This window comes from Triplophysa rosa, unplaced genomic scaffold (genome assembly GCF_024868665.1).
Source record: "Triplophysa rosa unplaced genomic scaffold, Trosa_1v2 scaffold315_ERROPOS120589, whole genome shotgun sequence".
Classification (NCBI taxonomy): Eukaryota; Metazoa; Chordata; class Actinopteri; order Cypriniformes; family Nemacheilidae; genus Triplophysa; species Triplophysa rosa.
In genome coordinates, this window is record NW_026634332.1 from 18,548 (window position 1) to 42,561 (window position 24,014).

At 38.2% G+C, this 24,014-nt stretch overlaps 2 protein-coding genes across 4 annotated transcripts in view; one reads left to right on the top strand and one right to left on the bottom strand.

The window, feature by feature from the left end:
- Positions 1–678: 678 nt before the first annotated feature.
- LOC130550429 (uncharacterized) lies at positions 679–5,432 on the bottom strand. 2 transcript variants are annotated; one of them, XM_057327909.1, is made up of 3 exons: positions 4,680–5,432; positions 4,480–4,559; positions 679–4,192 (listed from the first exon to the last, which is right to left on the bottom strand). In XM_057327909.1, the coding sequence occupies exon 3, from the start codon at positions 2,644–2,646 to the stop codon at positions 1,651–1,653; it is 996 nt and encodes a 331-aa protein (XP_057183892.1). In that variant the 5' UTR covers positions 2,647–4,192; positions 4,480–4,559; positions 4,680–5,432; the 3' UTR covers positions 679–1,650. The 2 variants fall into 2 exon arrangements, with proteins under 2 accessions (XP_057183892.1, XP_057183891.1); XM_057327908.1 differs by having other exon boundaries at positions 4,480–5,432.
- A 1,424-nt stretch (positions 5,433–6,856) lies between these two features.
- Positions 6,857–24,014, top strand: part of LOC130550428 (vacuolar protein sorting-associated protein 8 homolog) — a 72,283-nt gene continuing 55,125 nt past the window's right edge. Inside the window, exons 1-4 of one of the 2 annotated variants that reach the window (XM_057327907.1) lie at positions 6,857–9,656; positions 9,796–9,877; positions 9,982–10,064; positions 14,417–14,497. In XM_057327907.1, coding sequence (XP_057183890.1) covers positions 9,823–9,877; positions 9,982–10,064; positions 14,417–14,497 — 219 coding nt within the window. In that variant the 5' untranslated portion in view covers positions 6,857–9,656; positions 9,796–9,822. The remainder of the gene's footprint in view (positions 9,657–9,795; positions 9,878–9,981; positions 10,065–14,416; positions 14,498–24,014) is intronic. The other variant, XM_057327906.1, reaches the window with a different exon arrangement.

A 24,014-nucleotide genomic window follows, 5' to 3' on the forward strand; every position in this document is an offset into this window, starting at 1 on the left:
GTAGAGATGGATCGAAAAGGACACCTAGATTTTTTTACATGGTGTTGTAAGTTTTTACTAAAGGAACCTAACCTACTTGTAAGAGTAGTATTGAGTGCAGCGTGGCCTAGCAAAAGCACCTCAGTTTTGTCAGTGTTTAGCTGCAAAAAATTATTAGCCATCCATGTTCTTACTTCGCCAAAACATGAGACAAAAAGTTGTAAATAAGAGTCATTTTCAAGTTTGATTGGAAGGTAAAGTTGGAGGTCATCGGCGTAGCAATGATAGTTAACATTATATTTCTGGAGAATGGAGCCTAGGGGAAGCATGTAGAGCGAGAACAATAAAAGGCCAAGAATGGAACCATGAGGTGAACGACCTGATATTTACTGAAAAAGTCCTACCCTTTAAATAAGAGGTGAACCACTGTAATCCCGTGCCTTGAATATGGGATCAGAATTGTTGCAATATTCTGAATAAATAAACTATGATCCGCAAATAAATATAGAGAGTTTCACAAACATTTTTTAAATCCACATATGCACAAAAAGCGAACCATAAATATATGTTAGACGTTCCACAAAAATAAATGGAATTCACAAATAAATACAATGAGATTTGCAAATAAAAAATATTTACAAATTTATGTCAATGGCATTTATTTGTAGATCACTTTCTGCACATTTGTGGATCGCTTTCTGCACATTCGTGGATCGCTTTCTGTGCATTTGTGAATCGCTGCACGCATTTGTGGATCAGTGCACGCATTTGTGGATCAGTGCACGCATTTGTGGATGGCTCTCTGTGCATTTGTGGATTTTGAAACATTTCTAACGTCAAAACGCGCACACAATCCACAAATAGGTGGACGCCGCCCACTATCTACGCATGCCAATCGGGTAACTTCCGCTTTCGTTGTCCAATAGGGCACGTTCTAACTTCAGCCAATCACGTTTTGTTCTGCACTAAGATTCAGGGAGCTAACATGGCGGCTAGTGGCGGTGTAAAATGCGTGATATACTAAGAAATGTGAATGGACTCTTCTTTATACTACTCAGTAATGATTGTTTGTGTTTATATGCATTGTCCGTATGTTAGTAACAAACGACTGAAATGTTTATGACTTGATAACAGCGTGCACGGACTGGGGTGGACAATCCCGGTGACTGGGGACTTATTTGGACTGCTGCAAGCCAGCCGTTTTGTCCTTACGTACCAAAGTGATAAATTCCGATTTTGGCTTTCGATAAAATATAATCTGGTTCCCCGATACTGCATGGGTAAGCAGCTAGTTCGCGCCGCACACTCGGCGTGGCGTGGAGTTTCAAGGTGCGCAGCGTTTGCATTGCAATGCGCACTGCATCTGTCGGTGTAGGCTACTACCAGTATAACGTTGGCAGAATTAACGTGGGGGAAATCATCAGCACTGTGAATTTCTATGTCATTCATAATTCAAAATAAAACGTAATTTAATCAGTCATTAATTAACAGTATCAGATATAACAGTATCAGAATGGCAGATGACCCGGAATCAATGGACAACAAAAGATCATTCATAACTTTAAGCAAGGCCGACTCTGTACTATGACGTGCTCTTAAACCAGATTGGAGCTTATCCAGAATGTTAAAAGCATCCAGGTAAGAAGTAAATTGTGAAAGCACTGCTTTTTCTCAAACCTTAGAAATAAATGGGAGTTTAGAAATCGGCCGGTAGTTGCTAAGAACAGATGGATCGAAGTGAGATCTTTTTAACAGGGGCTGTACAGAAGCGTGTTTAAAAGACTCTGGGAAAATGCCACTAGTCAAAGAGCTGTTTATAATAGTTAAAAGGGCAGGGCTAATGGTGTCCAACACCTCTCTAATCAAACGGCCAGGCAGTACATTGGATTGGCATTGTGTAAATTTCATCTTAGAAATTAATGCACTAAATTGAGATGGAGTCATTGGTTTAAAACTAGTGAAATTAATAGGAGAGATCCCGTGAGAATGAACCATGTCAGGGGGAGTGAGGTGAAATCTGATATCTTGTACTTTCTGTACAAAGAAACCTAAGAATTCTGGGCAGGTCTCGAGATTGCCAACAGGGGCTGAGCAAGTGGCTGGATTAAGAACTGAGTTTATAGTTTTAAAAATAACTTTTGGTCTGTTTGCATTCATGGCAATCAAATTTGAAAAATATTGAGATTTTGCAGTACTGACAGACTTTTGGTAGGTGGTTAGAGAATCTTTCAAAATTTTATAAGAAACCTGAAGCCCATCCTTTCTCCACCTGCGTTCAGCCCTCCTGCACTCCTGTCTGAGCGCACGGGTAGAAGCATTTAGCCAAGGTTGAGGACTAGATCTAGCCTTCTGCTTTTTAGGCTTCAGCGGAGCAACAGTATTCAATGCAGTAGAATAAGTAGAGTTGAAAATGAGAACCAGCTGATCAGTGGTCATATCAGGTAGGAGAGAGACCTCAGAATTAGTAAAAAAATTAGAGTAAAATTTAGAGAAGTCTAGTGCAGTAGTGGAGTAAAAACCACGAGAGCTGCATACAGGCTGAGAGAGGATGGGCTGTACATATGGGACTGCAGGTTCAAATAATACAGAACAGTGATCAGAAATACCAGCATCGAAATCTTCACATGAGTGTAGAGAGAGACCGCGAGTCAAAATAAGATCTAGCATGTGGCCTTATGAGTCGGAGAAGAGACACACTGTACAAAATCAGCTAGTCAATGAGACTCATAAAATTTTTAACCATAGGTTTAGAGGGGCAGCAGACATGGATGTCAAAATCCCCCAGAACCAACAGTCAATCACAGCGTGACACTTGATTTGACAGGAAGTCTGAAAATTCATGAATAAACGTTGTACTAACTTCAGGTGGTCTGTAAACCAGGATGCAGATTAGAGGACCATTAAGATCGTTATCTAGTTTTTGTGCCTCAAAACTAGAAAAGGCATCTACAGACAGTAGTCAACATTTGAATGACTTCTTGAAAATTGTAGCTAAACCACCACCATGTCCATTTGGCCTGGTCAGAAGGAGATACTTCAGGTTTCAGCCAGGTTTCAGTCACAAACAGAAAATCCAAAGCGTGAGATGAGAGAAAGTTGTTCATAATGAATGTTTTATTTGACAATGATCTAGCGTTTACTAGAGCCATTTTCACTGAAGGCTGTACTGTTACAGAGGAAGTAGTAGCTGGCGGTAGAGCCCTGAGTGGGACATATTCCAAAGAGCGGTGGTTTACAAAGTTTATATTTCCACACTCTCTTTGCGCACAGTCGGCGAGAAGAGGACCAGACAACAGGGGTAGTAAATCCATCAGGTGAGGTAACTGAGGTGGTAAGCCCAGTGCAGTGTTTGCGAGAACCCCGATGTATGTAGCGAGGCCGGCGAACGATACCAAGAGCAACGCAGTGATCACATAGGCTGGTGGGCAGCGGCAGCCGAACTTCAGGGTTTAGGTGATGCAGATCCAACTCCGAGTAAAATGTCATGTCATAAAAACCCCACGAGCCAATAGGCAGCAAAGTTCCTTGAGACAGCGCACAAAAATAAATAAAAACAGATAAAAAAGTTACGGGCAGTATAAAGAGGAGGATCATCCTAGAGTCGCGCATACTCTGCCGGGTTTAAAACCACGTTAGCCAGCACACCGAGCAACTAAGCCGCAACACAGTGCAAGTACATAGAAGAAAAACAGCACTTTCTAAGACCATATCAACCAGACCAGCATCTGGCAACCAATAATCCGAAAGAAAGTGGGTACTTACTCACGGAAGACAGATGAAACAGCCTGTTGCTTCGGTGGCGAAAGCTCGCGTTTGGCATGTAACAATTTCACTGAAAGGATCACAACAGTTCATAAACCGCACCGTAGTTTAATCAAATCAAAGTAAAATTCTGCAGGATGAACTCAAGGGAGTTAAAATCCAGAAATTTAAATTGCACACTATAAAGTCCCAAAATTATTCACGAAAACAGAAGGGCGGGAGAGCAGCGGCAGTCAAAACACGCCAGCGTTCACTCAACCGGAAACTGACGCACTGTGAAGCGAAATCTGAAATCGCCCACTATACCCTCATAAAGACAAAAACCGAAGAAAGAATTGTAATTTATTATTACATAAATGTAATGCCTTACCTCAGTTAATGTAGTCTGCTAATGGCATAAACAAAATGAGCACACTTGCTATTTATCTGCCAATTGTTCCAATATTCCACACTGAAAAACACGACAGCTAGTTCAAATCAGCTATAAAATAACGTTAAAGAAATGGTAACTTAATTTGTGCTCATATTCTGGTAACACATAAAGCCATTAACAGTCATTTTAAAAATAGCTAAATTACCGTGACCGTTGGCTAAACAAGTTAACGTTAAGTTAGTTTTGGGTCCACAGTCTTATTTACCTATGCTGTAGTACAGCGGGTGTATAACTATCAACTTTTTAAAGTCAAATAATTAACAAAATATGTTTTTTTTTCTAATTTACATCGGGTGAAAGCTTACCCGAAAACATCCGCGTCGCCTCTCTGGTGGGTTGCAAAAAGATGAATGTGCATGCGCAAACAGATAAGCGTGGCATCGGCCTGCAGTAATGAGAGGACCCAAAGCAGATGTAACAGAGAGCTGGTTAGAGCACTAACTGACTGAATTATCTGCCTATGCCTGGACTATACTTATTCGATGTTATAGGGGGCAAAACGTACGTGTGCTATCTGGGTTTTGTGTGGTCGTGATTTAGTTCCTCCCCCCGCACACCCCCAGGACGTCGTGTTTTTCCGTAAATAAGATGTATCTATCTTTTATAAATGTGATCAAACCAAATACTCTTCGAAGATAAGAAGTATGCAATACTACTCTATAGGTACTGTTGTGGTTCTTTTTCGCTGTGAAGAATCACTCTCAAATCTGTGAGTTCCATTGCCAAAGGAAGACTTTAATATCAAAGATTACAATCAAAGACATAAAGCTGAGTTGCCTGCAGAACAACTAACATCTCTTCTTCCAGCCCAGCTTAAATACTCGTCTTCTCAGGCACATGCCACTATTATTAATTACCATTGGAAGTAGGAAGAAAGGGTCTATTCTCTTACAGCCCAATTTGGTCACAAACACGTCAGAACAGGAGGCCTATTCTATAGCATCCTTGTTCGACTTTCAACATGTGATTATAATCATGTGAGCGTCAGACTCAATCATGTGAGCTGCAGACCCTTTCCCATCCTCCATACATGCAGGCATAGAAAACTACATCGCATAGGATAATTCAAATACATAATGGTAGAATAAGTTTATATATATAAGGGATTATTTTGGCTATAAAATCTTCAACATTTCCCCCTTTGAGACTGTCACGTCTCATTTGACTGATTTCATTCAGAGAATTGCTTCATAACTCAGTTTTCTGGATTATAACTATCTAATGACTAAATAGTCACAATTTTTCATTACCAATAACCATTTATGTAACATTTCTCTGAAGCGTACCAGAACCAAACCTCTTTCTCCACCATTGACAAGGAGGAAGTAAAAGATTCTGATAACAACAAAAGATTATAGTTAACAATAAACTTGTTCAAAGCATGTGCGTGTAATTGGTTCTGCGCTTGCCTGTGGTTGTCACAGTTATGTAGAATATATAACAATAAATTGAAATAAGAGTAAATATAAACAAATAAAAATAAGAGTAAGAATGAATATTAAGTAATATGAAGATAATAAAAATAAAATATGCATAAATTGAAAACAAATAAAATATACATTGTAAATAAAATATGCATTATATGAAAACAAAACAAAATATACATAATGTGAAGATTACTTTACTAATTCATGTGTTTTAGCGTTCATTCCAGATATTCATTGGAGGTATTTTAAATCTCGTCTGCCCGTTGCAAATTCAATACTGTTTTGTAAAGCAAATCTTGATAACATTCTTGTTGAGTCAGATTTCTTTTCTCGTCATCATAATATCTTAACATTTCCATTTGTTTGACAGTGGCATTGATAATTTGGGATTTTAATAAAGGTAATGCACAGCAAAATAATAAGGGTAATTCCAGCGTTATGGATGACAATTGCAGTCAAAACTTGAAGTTTAAATTCCCAGAAAATTAATTTGTTACCAATATCTGTTTATATTTTTCTACAGCCCTAACAATAGAGTGCAGACATCAGAAAAAAATCAGTATATGCACGAGTTTTCTGTTTAAAAAAAATGAAAAAATAATGCTTTATGGACGTGACAGAAAAAAGACACACGTTTTTGGGAGACAGGAAGATTTGTTGAAATTCTGTGAATTAAAATGCACAAACCAAAAGCAATAACACGCAATAAATGGAGAAGGGATGGCTCTTTATATAACATGAAATATTGATTTTGTTTTAATAAATGTTTGCATTCATAAGGAAAAAACAATGTTACGCCCCTGACATATCTCCGTTACGGCTGTGACAGCTCTGAAACCGGCACTTACCCGACTATGGAAAATCACGAACAAATGCTTTACAACCACAATCAGAGACTTCAAATGGATATCGGATATTGTCCTTCGTGATATCAGTATATTCGGCTGCAAAATTCAAAAATTCAACTTCATACAAAACAGCCACACTGCAAATTATATGGTTTCACATATTATTGATGTGTAACCAGCGTCTGCGTTCAAGGAGACCGTGACGGAGTGGCGGCGTTTGCGCGGATAATCTCGCGTTCATTGTACTTTCAAGGATCTGCTATAGAGGCGCACGAATATGCTCGCCTTTTTAAAGATGCGCATACGGCGCGTTTAGAGCGCGAATATGCTCGCTTTCTGTGTAGGCCCTACTTTTAAAGATGCGCATGCGGCGCGTTTAGAGCGCGAATATGCTCACTTTCTGTGTACTTTTAAAGATGCGCATGTGGCGCGTTTAGAGCGCGAATATGTTCGCTTTCTGTGTACTTTTAAAGATGCGCATGCGGCGCGTTTAGAGCGCAGATATCGCGTTCAGTGACTGAGCAGGTCTTCCCACAGGCAAATGAGTCTGAGACGCGAGATTGTCTCTCAGGACACGGGCAAGAAAGCGAGGGAAAATGCATCAACTAGAGAGGCTTGCCTTTTAAGGTAGGACGTACACAATCAGATGAACGCTATTCGAATGCTGCAAGCACAATAACAGTGTGGCGATCTGTATATCCCTTTGATATCGACGTTCTCATAATTTGTTATTAATTAATATTGTTAGTAATTTATAAAATGTTATAGGTCAAAATAATTTGTACAAATATTATGATATTTAAAACAGATCACAACATGTCATCTGCGTCTGTGATACATGATTCAATATTACGTGCTTAAAACTGTCACGAATTATTATGGCTGTTCAGAGCAAATAAGTGAGATGAATTGTTGTTTAAAATCATCAACATACATATTTGGCTTTGTATATTAAGCTTCAAGTTATTTGTATTTGTAATTATTATATGACATAAACTTAAACTTTAAAACGTTATGGACGTGACACAGCAGTGAGGCGTTGTGACATCCTAATTATAGCCATTATAAATTCACAAGGCAGTAATAGTAAGACAGAGTGAGTGTATTCATTTTTCAGACATGCCTTCATCTTTCTGCAAAATGCCTTTTTTAAACATAAAGTACAAAAAAGGGAGCATTTGATCCCTCTTCAGAAAGCATGAAAAATGGTTGGTGGAAAATGTAATTTTGGCATTGTTGTATACCTGATGTGGGTGCGAAATCAAGACAATTTTCTTAAAATGTTTATTGAAGTACATTAATACAATATAAAGCAGGCCTAAATGGACAAATTAAAAATGATTTTGTTCTTTTAGTAGAAACTTTATTTTTTCATGGTAAGGTTGTCAATTTCATGGAATTGCTCATAATCCTCCAATGCCAATTGTCACTCCCAAAAGTTTTCCTAATTTGGCTAACCATGCTCCCCATGATCCTAGCTTTAAATTAAACCAATCCCACATTTTTTAATCTCTTACAGCATTAGTTGCCAATTCTAGTTGTAATTCTTTGAATTTGGCCATGTCTTTTGTAAATGTTTCCATTCATACTATGGATTGCTGTTTCCCACAAAATGTTCAGTTCAGTATTTTGTTCATACGTAATGCTATCTTCCTCAATATTAATTAAGGTAGCTGGAGTGATGGTGTGGCTGAGAGTCTGTGTTATGGGCGACGGTGGTGTTGACTGTAGCTTGAACTTGCAAGTATATGACAATCAGGCATATTGTCAGAGTTATTATAAAAAAGATAAAAATACTTAATTAGCAGAGACACTAAAGCCGAGTTGGTCTATAGAGCAACTAAAGAGTCTTGAGCTCATGTCTCCCATATGTTATTTTGAGCATGCATAATGCCTCACTGGTGCTGTTTTTCATTCTCTGCATATGTCAGCCTAAGCATTTTCACTACAGTAGTTTCCGTTCCCCATATTTGTACATGTGCACATATTCAGAACTTGCTGCATAACTGGCAAAGGTTACAGACCTATGTACCGTATATATATAGGCTATAGTGGTCTTCACATTACAGACATGAGACTACAGTAGTACATCCTTGAATCTAAATACATATTTTCACAGAAAACTTTAGTTTACTACTTCACCCTCTGGTTCTTCACTTCACCCATAATGCAAAACCCCAGAAAAACTCTTCCACAGTTGGTATGCCCAACCGACAGAGGGCATCAGTGACTTACAGTCAAAATAATGATCTTTATATCTAAGTATTTTTCAGGCAGAATAGTGAGGAAGGTGAGTGTGTATTGCAAATCGCTGTTATGGCACAGGTGTAAATGTTTAAAAAATAAAATTTTATGACTTTAGAAGCATAAGTGCTTAAGGCATTTGCGTTGTAAGAATGTACTAAGAAACTGCAGATACCAAAACGGTGACAGGTAAGATGCTGTTTCATCATTTACTTGTGATATCTTCCCATTAAGTCAAGTCAAGTGAATACAATTTTTTATAGTGCTTTTTACAATTTGCATATACAACATATGCTGAACACAGAAATATATATAACATAAAAAGTACTATTAAATACAGGAGGTAAAGTAAAAAGTAAATACATACACATATACAGACACATACGTAAATATATGTCTTACAAAAGATGAGCTAGATATACTTTCGATATATTACCAACATGTCGTTTGTCAAAGAATTTACAATAATATCATTGATTGCACAATTAGCATTCCTTAGAAAAATTGTTAGATGCCTTAAAAAAATTGTTATAGGCAGTAAGTGTAAAGACCTATTCTAATGTCAATTCAGTAAAATGTTTGGTCATAGCAATATGGCGATGCGGTGGCTTCAATGTAATGACGACATGAGCAATTCTGTTCTTTATTATAGATTACTTGACAAAATGCATTAGGTTTCAATGAAGCTGGGTGTGAAAACACCTATAGTTCCCTCATAATTTCCTCACTTAAGAACCACATGGTAATTTGGTCTGTGGTCTTGATCTCTTTGATGCTGCTTCTCAGACCCTGAAGGACAAACTGCAAAAACTTTTCCTGAAAGGCCCAGCAGCAGACAGGCCCAGCTATGAGAAAAACACTAGCGAAGTCCAGAGCCTGTTGCAAATAGTGGAGGAAGTTCTGCATGATGTCATTGCTTTGTGTCAGAGAAGCTCTTACAGCCTCAACCTGCAACAGAGAGAGGTATGTGTGTTAGTGTTAGTCTGTAGTATTACAAGTTAAGTTGTGTTGTTTAATAACTTGATATATTTATCTACAATTGGCCAGTTTTTTATGTTGCTTTTCTCCCCGTGTGTGTGTGTGCTCATGTCTATGTGTTTAGACTCTTTGGTTTTATCTCCTGGAGGCAATGATGTCACCACAGAAACTTCATAAAAGTCCAGATGATGGACACATTTCTAAAAGTGAGATACAAAAACTCGCTAACTCTAACTTTTATATAACACTGTTTATCCAGAGAAACTTCAGAACAGCTCTCCAGCAGTCCTAATGTTCTCTCCTTTCTTAGTGCTGAAAGAGCTCACCATGGACGTTTTAAACAGGATGTCTAGTTTTATTGCACCACCTGTTATCATTCAACGCATCCTACAGGTGAGCAGTTCATCTTTCGTAGACAGATAATGAAGCCATTTAATCGAGGTGTTTATGACTTGATTGTAACTAATAGCATCCTTGGTGTCAAATTTAGAAGGTCTTCTGTGTTCAAGCTGGTTCATATGAGATGTGCTGCCTTTTCTTAGTCATTGAGTAAAGAAATCGTTGCAATTAGATGCTATGTGGAGAAATCCACCAAAATGCGCAATCATCATTAAATAATGTAGAATTAGAAAAGCCAGTTCTGTATTGCTTGGTTCATGTCCAGTAGTTTATTTAATGATGTTCATCTCCATTAATAACAAATTCCGCAGATTTTTATTGACAAATACACACTCAACAGTAGCTCATTACTACGATTCGCTGTTTGCTATGACAGATTTATTTCATCCTGAAGACGAACAATTTGATATTTTCGACGTTTAAAACGAAACTAACCGCGGATGAGTTCAGGAAACGTCATATCTGTCTATTATTTGAGACAGCGCTGGATCATTTCAAATCCATTCACAGCAAGAATAAACGATTCATCACAAGAACGTATTAACACAAGCCCTTTTATTTTCCTTTATTGTACAACACTATAAAAGTAAAATACATACTTTTTTATACAAAATAACATGCACATATTTTGTTGTTTAAAATGAATTCAGTTTCTAGCCTGGTGTATTCAAACAGTCTCTCTACTTAGCACTAATCTATAAAAATGCTTTTCTGTTGGTTCTGCCTCTTTAAAAATGATGAGCAGAACCAAATGTTTGTCACCTGCAGTTAAACGCATAGACAGGTAGAATTTTAAGACTATTTTATCACATTTACACATTTACATTTGCATATCATATCTTCTCAAGGGTTTGAAACTTTTCCTATGATGAATGTTATCCTAAAGCGCCACCTAGTGGACAAATCACTCTATATTACTTTATCGTTTATTATAATGTCAAATCAAGCAATGAAGGATTTTGAAAGTCTGATACTAATCAGTATTGAGTACTACTGTACGGTTAAACCTGCTTGGTTTAAATATTTTAAAATTATAAACAGTTCTCACATATTCGTGAAACATTTAGAAAAGAAATCAAAAAGTAATCAAATGTAATCAGTTACTTTACTTTTATAATATAGTTACTAGGGATCTAACGATTCACCGTGAGCCGGTTGAAAATCGATTATAATGTGTGACGATTCATATCGGTTGAAGTGTGAACTGAATCGCAATACATTGCCGCCATGTTCACTGCAAACCTAAAAGTGGACATGCTGATATTTCTTAAACGCAAAAAAATCCAAGAAAAGCAAAGACAGTATTAGTTTGTTTATATTAAAGAGACTTTTTCTATTATTAATTTGTTATAAAATTGCAGTTTAGTTTTGTTACTTGAAATAAAAGATACTTTTATTATACAAAGAAACGTGAAGCATTTAAGAAATAATGCAAGGAAAGTTGTTCATTTCTAATTTGTTTCAACTCATTTTGTAAATATAAATCGTGAGTAAATTGTGAATAAATCGCATCGTGAGATCAGAATCGTGAATCGTTACATCCCTAATAGTTACACTACTTTTACTACTACATTTTACATAGAGTAACTTGTAATCTGTAACCTATTACATTTCCAAAGTAACCTACCCAACACTGTCAGTTGACTATAGGCAGTGTTGCCCCTACATACTGTCATCCCTTCCCAAGTTAATAGCTAAACTTGGAGACCTGGGCATTAACACCTCCTTATGCAACTGGATTATGGACTTTCTGACCAACAGACCCCAGCATGTTCAATCAGGCTCCATCTGCTCCACCACCATCACACGCAACACTGGTGTACCACAGGGCTGAGTGCTAAGCCCCTTCCTCTACTCCCTCTTCACCTCCGACTGCAGGCCTGTGAACGGATCTAACTCCATCATCAATTTTGCTGACGATACTACGGTGATCGGTCTCATCAGCAACAATGATGAGACTTCCTACAGGGAGGAGATCCAGCACCTGGCCACATTGGTGCACAGACAATAACTTGCTCCTTAACACCACCAAAATGAAGGAGCTCATTGTGGACTTCAGGAAAGAGTCAAGAGGCACACATGACCCCATCCACATCAATGGGATGGCTGTTGAGCATGTCTCCAGCTTCAAGTTCCTGGGATCCACATCTCGGTGGACCTCTCCTGGACAATCAACACCTCCAGCCTGGTCAAGAAGGGACCAGCGCCTTTTCTTCCTGAGGACACTAAAGAAGTACCAGCTGTCCCCGGCTATCCTGGTGAACTTCTATTGCTGCGCAATATAGAGCATCCTGACCAACTGTGTCACAGTATGGTATGGGAGCTGCTCGTTGCAGAGCGCAAGGCACTGCAGCGGCTGGTGAAAACTGCCCAGCGGATCACAGGGATTCCACTTCCAGCCATTGAGGACATCCAGAGGAAACGCTGTATGCGTAGAGCTCGCAGCATTCTTAAGGACTCCTCTCATCCCACCCACAGACTGTTTTCTCTCCTGCCTTCCAGCAGGCGTTTCAGGTGCCTCCGGACCAGGACCAGCAGACTGAAGACCAGCTTTTTTCCTAGAGCTGTATCTTTATTGAACTCTGCCCCTTGCTGATCCCACTGCCCTCATATACCACTTCACTTCACTCTCCTCTCCCTTCTCACTGCACACCTGGCTTGTTATTTGCACTTCTGGACTGTTCAGTGCTCTACTGGACTGTTTACACATAACATATATGTTCATTTGCACTACCAGACTGTTCATTTGCACTACCAGTCTGCTCATTTGCCTTGCCGACTGTTCATTGCAGTACCTACTGTTTACACATGCATCTTTGCACTCCGGTACTTCAACTAAACATGCAATAACTTCTTCCACTGCACTGTTACTTAGATAGCTTCTGTCCATAATTTATTTGCACTACTCTATATCCATTGCACTACTGTTATAACTGCTATAACTTATCATAGTATATACCCATCTGTACATTTCCTGATTATAGTAATAGCCACCTGCATATTATGTTCATTGTACATACCCATCTGTAAACTACTTCCATAATACTGTTTTTTTCCTGCACTTATGCAACCGCTGCATATCCTGCACTTCCGCTGTATATCCTGCCATTGCATTTCTGGTTAGACAAAATTACATTTCGTTGCCCTGTACTTGTAGAAGAATCAGAATCAGAAAGAGCTTTATTGCCAAGTATGTTTGCACATACAAGGAATTTGTTTTGGTGACAGGAGCATCCAGAACACAGAAACAGCAACAACAGTACACAGAGACCATAACACAATAGAATACAGTACACAATGATTTAAATAAGGACCTATGGGTATAAAAAATTAAGAAATACAATACAATAAACATAAGATAAAGATATAGAGAGTAAAGCTATGTATGTATGTAAATATGTACAAGTAAAAAATAAGAATAGACTATTGTAGTACAAGGTATGTGCTATATACAGCAGAATGAATGAAATATAATTTACAGAAAACGTTGTATAAAAATAGATAGTGTATTATCTGGAGGATATAATTAATATTGCACTTAATTATTATTGAGTTGTTAATTGCACGGTGTGTAAAAACATTTAACTGTTCAAGAGGTAGATGGCCTGAGGGAAGAAGCTGTTTTTGTGTCTGGTTGTTTTGGTGCTCTGTAGCGCCGACCAGACGGCAGCATTGTGAAGAGCTGATGGCTTGGATGTGAGAGGTCCAGGGTGATTTTCTGAGCCCTTTTCCTCACTCTGGATGTATAGAGTTCTTGGAGGGTGGGCAGGGGAGCACCAATGATCTTCTCAGCAGTCCGAACCGTCCTCTGTAGTCTTCTGATGTCTGACTTTGTGGCTGAGCCAAACCAGACAGTGATGGATGTGCAGAGGACAGACTCTATGACAGCTGAGTAAATGTGTACATGTGTAATTACACTAAAGTTGAATCTAATCTAATCTAAATGTCATTTAGAATGATTAGAATACTAATGGAATGTTAGGTCGAGGATATGGTTGGGTTAAGGGTTAGTATAATGCATTTGCAAAGGTATTTATAGTCAAGGTCTGTCGGGCAACCGACAGAAAGTCTAGCAATACTTTAATGAAAATTATTTGACATGTAGGTGCAATGTCCCTCCAACAGAAAGTTCAAAAACTACCATCAAAAGGAAGTGATACTGTGAACTGAAATATGATGCTGTGCATTTACTGTACGGTATGTGAACAGTTGGTTTACGGTAACACACATATGCAAATGTCACCATATTTTCTCATTAGTGGAAACCTACAGAGAAGACCATATGTATTATCAAAGCTTATGATAGAAAATGTTTATTTATTTATTTATATGTTTGCTTTACACAGGATCCTGTATATGGGAAAGGAAATTTGTCTGAGATCAAGACTCTCATAATAGGAATGCTGGATACCTTCAACTATGAACAGGTACGGGGTGTGTGCATGCGAGCATTAGTAGCAATTTGCATTAATATCAGGTTGATGTGATATTATGCTAAATATTAATTCAAATATTTACTATATTTACACAGTAAATTTACACATTTACTATACATGTGCTTTACCATGGCGTCTCACATATCGCTGATATTTTGAGCTCTTGGAGATGTTCTGGAACCCTGTAACTAATTCTTCTTACAACAGCATCAGGTTTTAACACAATATCATGTTCAACTAAGATTGTATGCCTAGGATATTCTGAAAAACCATCATCTATGATAGGATTTTAATACTGGGGGATTTTAATATTCATGTATGTTGTGTCTCCAAACCATTATCTAAAGACCTTCGTAGTTTACTTGAATCATTTGATTTCATACAATGGGTATCCGGACCAACTCATACCCAGGGTCATAATGCCCTGGTATACTGTAAGGGTGGTTCCGCTATAGTGGTTCAGGCTATACGGATGCCGAAATGACTAAAGAAACGTTAACAGCAAGATGGTATAAAACCATTTATTTCTTGTCAACAGTGTTGTGCAAGTTACTTCCAAACTGTAATACATTACAGATTACTTGTTACTGTTATTTAAAAGTAATCCCTTACCTGACAATATTACTGTCTCAGAATTGTAATATGTTACATGACTCCTGTATTACTTTTGAGTTACTTTCACCAAAATAACTACAGAAGTAGAACTTAACATTCTAAAATAAGTCTTTGTATTTTCAAAATACAAAATGCTTTTTTCCAATCAACCTCTTTAGACTGCTGATTTCTTGAATTAACTAGGCTATACACAAATAAATACTAGATTAAATGCATTTAAATTCAAAATACTATTACAAAATAATAGTATTTTGTATTTCAAATGGATGTATTTGAATACACTGCCCATCCATGCAGTCTTATTGTAACATGTTGTGTTTAGTGAGTTTCGAACCCGGGTCTCTGGTGAACTAAATGTGAGAGATAACACAGTGAGCTATTTCCAAAGGTAAGTAAACTGAATTGCAAAAGGTCAGAGATACAGGAGACTTGAGTTATCCAGCATGAATCTTTACTTAAAGTTAACACAAAATACAAAACAATATGGAAAGCCGTGCTTCCAAAAACAGTGTAACAAAGAGTAGACACGAGGGTCTAAAAACCATAACATAAACTAGACTTAGCTTGAGAAGACCAAAAGCTTGGATCACAGGAGTAATGGCTCAAGACTGAACACAGAGTCTGGGAACAAACAGTAATAAAGGGTGTGACACAGGGGTGGGCGATCAGCACGTAATCAGGTGAAGAGATGTGACAGCAGCGACCCCTGCAGTCACGGAGTGACCAGAACTGAAATGAGTGTCCCTTTGGTGACGCCTGATAGGAGGCTCCCGAAGGCGCCCCCTGCTGGCCGGGGTGAGACAAAAGTCCTGGGCAGAAACAGGATCGTTATACTTATAAGGAGGTTGATTGGCAAAAAGTATTTCAGTTTGAAAATACAAAAAAAAAACTAAGATTAAACACATTTAAATACAAAATACAATTTTTTTTTTCAAAGGTATTTAAATACGAAATAATCCCATCTCATCACTGAACTAGATTATATAGAATTCTAGCTAGTCATCATGTAAACGTTAGCTTACCTTGTCATTGCTGCTGGTCACAGGGATTTTGCAAATTTTCAGTTGCTAACTTTCTACCAAATATATGTTCAACCGAACAAAGAAATTTATACAGGTTTGGAACAACTAGAGGGTGAGTAATCATTACAGAATTTTCCTTTTTGGGTGGAGTGTCCCACGTGTGCTCGAGGCCAAGCACGGAAATGGATGAGAAACGTGTTTTCTCTTCGTAAGACATGCAAAAACTTGCTTAAGAAATAAGCATGGTTAAATATATTGCATATGTATAATGTGTACAAGCACCTCAATGTTTTAGTTGTTCTAGACTGCGTATAGCGCTGCTCAAACGTGATATTTGGCAGCCGGTAGAATCAACTGTTGTACATTCACGCGTGATTTCTTTCATTGTGCAAAGTGACATGCACCTTACGAAGCATTGGTAAAAGCATAATTCGGATGCATTGTCTAATACCGCCGCTATATTTTCCTCTTTGGTTGAGCTGAGCTCCCGCGTCCCTCCCTGTACTGTAGCCTGCCTGTCAGATGCTCATTCCCCACACTTTTGAGAACGGCTGGTCCTGGAGTTGCCAGGTATTCATCTGAGTATGAATACACATTAAGAATCTCATCAATTAAAATTTATCCTTAGAATATAAATAAACATTTTGGCGGCCGCAGTACATTATGAAAGTATCCCAAAAACCCGCAACCCATGGCTCCATAATTTTTCCCGCAACTGCATTTTCAAAATAGCCCAATTGTGCGGTAATAACGCGACCCTGGCAACACTGGCGCTTACAGCGAACCGGGCGGGGCCAATAGCCTCGGACCTTTAGCTCAGAGACTGAAATCATGCCGCGTTACAATACAAAATACAAAGTTCCACCAGCCAGAGGGAGATGAATGACACCACACGCGTCTATTCACGAACAGGAAATAGAATTTACTTGTGGGATTTTTGATTTGTTAATGTCTCGCAGGCGAAAAGTTTGTTGTAACGCAAGCATTACTGAACATGTACCGAGTAAAATATTACTGAAAATTGATTAGTAATGCCTTACACTACTGCGTTACAGCAAAAAGTAATATGTTACTGTAATGCATTACTTTTGTAACGCATTAATCAGAGGTGGGTAGTAACGCGCTACATTTACTTCGTTACATTTACTTGAGTAACATTTTGGAGAATATGTACTTTTTAAGTAAAATTAAAAGTGTGTACTTTTACTCTTACTTGAGTAAATTTCTAATAGAAAATCTGTACTTTTACTTCGTTACATAACTTACATTGCGTGACGTTCCTTCGTTCCTTCATTTTAAAATATGCATTATAAAATGCGTTGTTTATTTCAAGGTTGTCGTCTCTTTTTACGGGCATTCCCGAGTGATCGATTCTTTTGAGTCGATTCTTTTGAAAGCATTAATTGAACAATGGGCAAAACCATTTGAATAGGCTAATGAATCAGTTCAAATGATTTGTTCAGTTCGCAGCACGATCTGAATCATCTGAAGCAGGATTACTCACTCCTCGTAGCGCGAAACTTAAGAACACGCAGAACACAAAGAGCGTTGGATGAAGTGGATATTAATCTATATCTATACAATCAAAACTGCAAATGTGTCATATTGTTTGCCAGCAATGATAAATGCCCGCCATATGCGCGCACCCGCGCGACCTGTTCGTCAGACACAGCAACATGCGCGTTACCTGTCAGACACAGAGACGTGGGCTTGCAGAAATATACATTTGAAGAACAGAAGGAAGAAAACTTGTTGATGGGCGTGTGGTTCACTGTTTACTGTTTGTTTACAAGTAAGAGCGTTTCACAACACACACGTGACACAACACGAGAAAACATGAGCTTTGTTCAAAAATGTGTATTTCATTTAAGAGAGCACTGCAGATGTTCTAGATCATCTTAGGAAATGCTCTGAGTTTAGTTCATGCTTTAGTTTGACATGGTCTATTATTCTAAATAAGTTGTGTAAACTACATTGACATCAGGACTAGATGAAATTTACAGAAATGCTTGTCTCTTCTGTGTTTGTCTATTCTTTAGTCTCTCTATATATTGCAAAGATATCTGCTTATGATAATTAAAAATATTGATTAAAATGTAATATTAAAATATTGGCGTTAATATTAATTTAATGTAGTAGGCCTGTATAATCAGATACAAAGTAACTAAGTAACTAGCTACTTGAGTAGTTTTTTCATTGCATACTTTTTTACTTTTACTCAAGTAATTTTTAAAATAGTGACTTTTACTTTTACTTGAGTAAAGATTTTGGCTACTCTACCCACCTCTGGCATTAATCCCAACACTGCTTGTTAATATCCACCCTTCTGAAACTTATACCAATGACGGAAATAAGCGCAGTGATTATAGCTACATATGTGGGAGAGCTTTGCTATAACATGACTATATTGTATTGCAATGTGGAATGTTTAAATATTACCATTAAACCAACACTAGTCTGCAGATTTGTAAATTAAAATATTTAATAACAGACTTAAATTGATGTTACATGTAAAATGGTTACAATGTAAATGTATAAAATTGTAAATAATACAACTAACAGTTTCCAAATGTATCTGATATTACCTGAGATGATAGAAAAGAAAAGAGAGAAAGTATAGAAGAAGAATAAGAGCCAGAGCTCCCAGAGAGGAGCTTCCAGCGAGGAGACAGGAGAAAAAGCCCGGAGCTTATCTTACATTTCCTTTTGATCCTTACCTTGACCATGTGACTAAACTAACATGATACATTCAAATTTACCAATCAGGGCCACCTTTTACCCCCACTGTACTTGACCCACAATAAACAAACATCTGGGACAATAGTGGTTGATCACCATGCTGATCATGCTGAGTGATGACCCCTGTGATCTTAAGAAGAGCAAATGGTGTCTTTTGGGAAGAAAGAGGGGGTTGTGGCTAGGGATGCAGCGGTTACCGCGGTTTACTATTAACCGCACTTAAAAACGTTACGGTTAATTAATCGTAAAGGCTCCGTTACACCGCATGTTTCTGTTGCACGGAACGGAAACATTGCAACATTGCAACAAAAGCCAATCTTACATGTACATTCACAATCAAGGCTGTAGCGGTGACGGTTGAGCTTCCAGTCGGCGCCATGTACTGTCCAGCCGGCCATCCAGCCGGCGCCATGAACTGTCCAGCCGGCCATCCAGCCGGAGCCATGTCCTGTCCAGCCGGCCATCCAGCCGGCGCCATGTCCTGTCCAACCGGCCTTCCAGCCGGCGCCATGTCCTGTCCAGCCGGCCTTCCAGCCGACGCCATGTGCTGTCCAGCCGGCGTTCCAGCCGGCGCCATGTGCTGTCCAGCCGGCGTTCCAGCCGGCGCCATGTCTTTGTTTGGACTTTTTTTATGTATCATGTTTTTTGGTCATGTCTTGTATAGTTATGGTTTTTTGTCAGTCTAGTCTTGTTTGTTCCTTAGGGAGCGTCAGGATGCCGTTCGTTAAGGGGGGGCTTCTGTCATGGTTTTGCCCCACCTTGTCTTGCTTCTCTTGACCTAGTGGCAGAACCATGACAGAACCTCTTGTTTTACGTGGAGAAAGAAGTTTTGGCCCACTTGGCCTTCCACATTCTCTTTCTCTCCGGTGTTGCGTCTCTGTTCCCGCCATTTCGTCTCCTTAATTGCTTGTTATTGGTTTCATGCCCCACACCTGTTCCCTCTTGATTTGTCCCCTTAGTTAATGCCCCTGTGTCCTCTGTCTTGGGCTGGATCATTGTACTGTTGTGTTCATGTCATTGTGGTGAGTTCCTGTTGTTTAGTTAGTCTAGTTTATTGTAGTTTAATGTCAAGTGTTGTTATTATTTCTAGTCTAGTTAGTACCTGTCCTCCTTGCTATGTTTTGTTATGTTCCCCATCGTGGGTTTTTGTTTTGTCCTTGTTTTATTTGTTTTATTATTATTAAAGTCTAGTTTAACCCCTTACCTCCTGTCTGCACTTGGGTCCTCTGTCTCCCGACATTCTTGACATTAATGCTCATCAAACAACAAAAAACGAAGACAAAACACACTCACTGCTCCTGACTGATCAGCTTTAATATGGTTTGATCTATATTTCAGTATACTGTGAAGACTATGAAGTGTTCATTTACATTTGACTCCATTCAGTTTCTGTACCTAATAACCACAGTTAGACCAACCTGAAACACCTAAAAAGCACTGTTCATTTTATATGTGTTTTTGCTTTATTACATTTATTTGTGCTATGGCTCATAATTTGATCATTTGTTCTAATTTTATTACTAACTAATTGACTATTATTTTTAGAGTTGGGCTAATAGTTTATTGATATTATGAGCCTATTTATTAAGATTGCATAGGTAAAAGAACTAACTAATAACTAGACATTATTATTTATTTATTACTTTTTATGTCGGGCAAGTAAAAAAATTGAAATTAATGTAGGCATAATAATCGTCATAATCGTGCAACCGTGATTATTCCTCAGACTATAATCGTACCAACAAAATCTATTATCGTTGCATCCCTAGTTGTGGCACAGAAAATTTTCCAACCCTACAATACTGAAATCACTCGTTCCCTAAGGCAGACTTGCAGAAGTGCGGAGCGTAAGTGGAAAAAAGATAGGCTACAAGTCTCTTATGAAATCCTACGGGACTCTCTCTTTGCTTTTCAGCATGTATGGTGGTTTTTCTAGACATATTATTGACTTTTCTTATATTCTAAATATATTACTGAGTTTTCTTATATAAAATAGTATTCTTATATAAAAGAATACATTTAAAGGTAGTTATAGAGTTCATGTACTTCTCTGATCTTAACAAGGGCTACGGGACTCATGTATGAGTTTGAGCACTTGAACACCTGCGTACACAGCAAATATCTTATCACGAACTGCTCGTACACCACACACACTTTTGTAGAGAAGTTTAATTAAAAACGCTGGGTTGCTTATTCTTACCCTAAACAATGAGCTCATTTTTAATAAAACCACACACTTTTTGTAGAGGAGTTTAACTTATCGCATACAGCCAAGGACGCTGGGGTGCTCATTATCACTAAACCATGAGTTCATTTTTAAAACCAATGTTAAATCATGTATCGTCCGAAAAGCCCCCGGAAAGGTGTCAAGATAAAGAGCACATGATATACGTATGTGTTGATTGAGAGGCGCTCCCTACGATTAAATCCTAATATGGTAGGCCGGAAATATAACTGTAACGTGAAATGTAACTGTAGCGAATGATAAGGGGATGGACTAATAAAAATAAGTGATGTCATCAAACCTGGTTGGTAGAAGATGATGTCAGGTAAAACATGATTGGTTTGAACTGTGATAACAACTTGAGAACAATGTATAAAAGATGGAGTCAGACATGTATTCGTTGGACATCATTGGACATCATCAGATGAACTCTGTATGTCTCTCTTTGCTTGCTCGAGCAAATAAAAATTGAAACCTCTTGAAACCTGGCTCTCTGGTCTTCATGAATTCTTTCTACATTGGCTGATCGACTTTTCACCACGACGCATGCGGCTAAGGCTGCAAAGAGTAGATATTTCTCAGAGTTTATTATAGGCGGCTGCATATATGAAAAAAAACACCTAACCCTAAAAAATTTCTAACAAACGGTTTCTCAGCTGTTTTTTGTAGTATTAGGTGTCCTTAATAACATACTAAAAGTTTACCAAAGTTTGACCACTAGAAATGTATAATTTTCAAGATGGCGTCCAAGATGGGCAGGAAGCCCTTAAAATATCCTAACTCCTTCATTATTTGACCTAGCCAAGTAATCTTGGTGTCTAACCCTATGTTGTCTGGGTCTATTAATCCATTGGACTTGTCTAAATTGCACTGACATGATTACAAATTTATGGAATACATGATTTTGTGAGATTACTGTAAGGTTTTATCTTTGTTTGGGGTGAACCAGAGATGTAAACGATTTAGCCTATGTCATGTAACTCCTACTCAGTACATGTTTTTGGACACATTTTTTGCTTAAACACAGAATTGACATTCAATAAAAGTTATTGCACCCAAAAGTAACTTAAATTGGAGTTGTATAACTTTGATCATAAACAACTCTGAATTAGCCCGAACAGAGGCCTGTGTATGAACCCTCTAAAATGGTCACTCATTTAAATTTGAATAAGGTAATACATATGTAATGCACCCTCTATAGATGTTGTTAGTATAAAGGTGGCATTATACTAAACCCAACAAAACTAAATTCACAATTTTCAGCAATTCAGAAGATGGTGGAAGAGAATACTGACATTTGATATTGCTTGCCTCATTGAAATTGGCAGCACAGTGTATTCCATTTTGATCAAACAAAATTCATCCTTGACTACTTAAACCTCCCACCCTCCCCCCCCCCAGATTTCTAACACATGAAAAAGGCCAACAATGTAAGTGTGACAGAAAGGAAAAAGTACACTCCAAATGCAAATTTGACCATGAGTCATGTTGTTGTAAACCAAGAAACTTGCCATATTTGCTGTAAAAACTTAAGAGATGGCTCTGATGTGGTTGAGGTTCATCAGAAGGGAGCTGATGGAATAAACAATGCAAGTGTACAAAGAGGCGATGACGTACACAACCAGGTGATTGAAACATCTGTCCACCAGCAAATGTCCACGAAAAGCTCTTTGCACTGACTTTCCAGTCATCATGTGCTGGACGGCATTTGATCCATAGACAATTTCCATAACGTTCCTGAGTCCTGTTCCTTCCATCAGTGTGCCTATTGCACCAAGTAGGTTCATAAAAGTATGAAAACCTCCAAGCATTAAGACTATGCTTTTAAGGGGACTACTCTGTGGTGCATCCATGATCATCTCTGCTGCTTTCCAGTACAGTGGCTGATCAAACGTAATAACGGGTGGAGCATTGTGTTTGATAGCCAGGTCACAAACAAAATCTAAGGTGGACAAAATACACGTTTTGTCTCCAGAGTACAGGTCAATCATTGGAAAGCAGCAGAGACGATCATGGATGCACCACAGAGTAGTCCCCTTAAAAGCATAGTCTTAATGCTTGGAGGTTTTCATACTTTTATGAACCTACTTGGTGCAATAGGCACACTGATGGAAGGCATCATTAGGCACCATTTGCTGGTGGACAGATGCACAACTGCCTGCCAAACACAACGGTGCAGTTGCAGGGCATATGGACTACCATGCATGCCTGCTTGTGGACCATGTCAAGTTGGGAATTGTGAGAATCACTATAAACAACCTCAATGGGAGGAAGAGTGTGACGACTAATGGTAAATCTAGTGAAGGTCACAGTTCAAAAAAGTATAAAAAATAAACCAGAATAAGAGGAAACAACTGAAGAAAATAGAAAAAGTTATGTATAAATAAGAATAGTATTAAAAAATATATAAAAAACAAAAGGCAAAAAAAAGCATTATAAAAATGTATGAAAAAATAAAACAATAAAATAAAAGGGGTTAGCGGAACTGAGCCTTCACGTGGCAGCCCTGTTTTGACACATTTTACAGTACCACACAGTTCTAATGAATTTATTCTTTATTGGAATCAAAAGAATGGTTATGAACCACAGAAACCACCAACACTAGGCAAAACGATATGAGAAAGAAGAAATATGCAATTACTTGGTGGAAATTTTACTTATTTTTCGCATAAATATGCTTGTAACCAATTGCTTTAATATATAGTTGCACTTGTAATCACTTATCTGTCATGCAAATATGCCAATTAGAATATTACATGGCCAAAACATGTATCAGGCACCAGTATTCCTGGTCTAGGAGGAATACAAAGGAGTAATGGTAATTTTAAGGACATGACGGCCACCATTTTGAAAATGGGGCCTTTCTTGGAGTCAAACTTTGGTAAACTTTTAGTATGTTTTTAAGTAC

Coding starts and splice junctions, on each gene's coding strand:
- LOC130550429 (XM_057327909.1), bottom strand. CDS start 2,646: ATGCTAGATCTTATTTTGACTCGCGGTCTCTCTCTACACTCATGTGAA.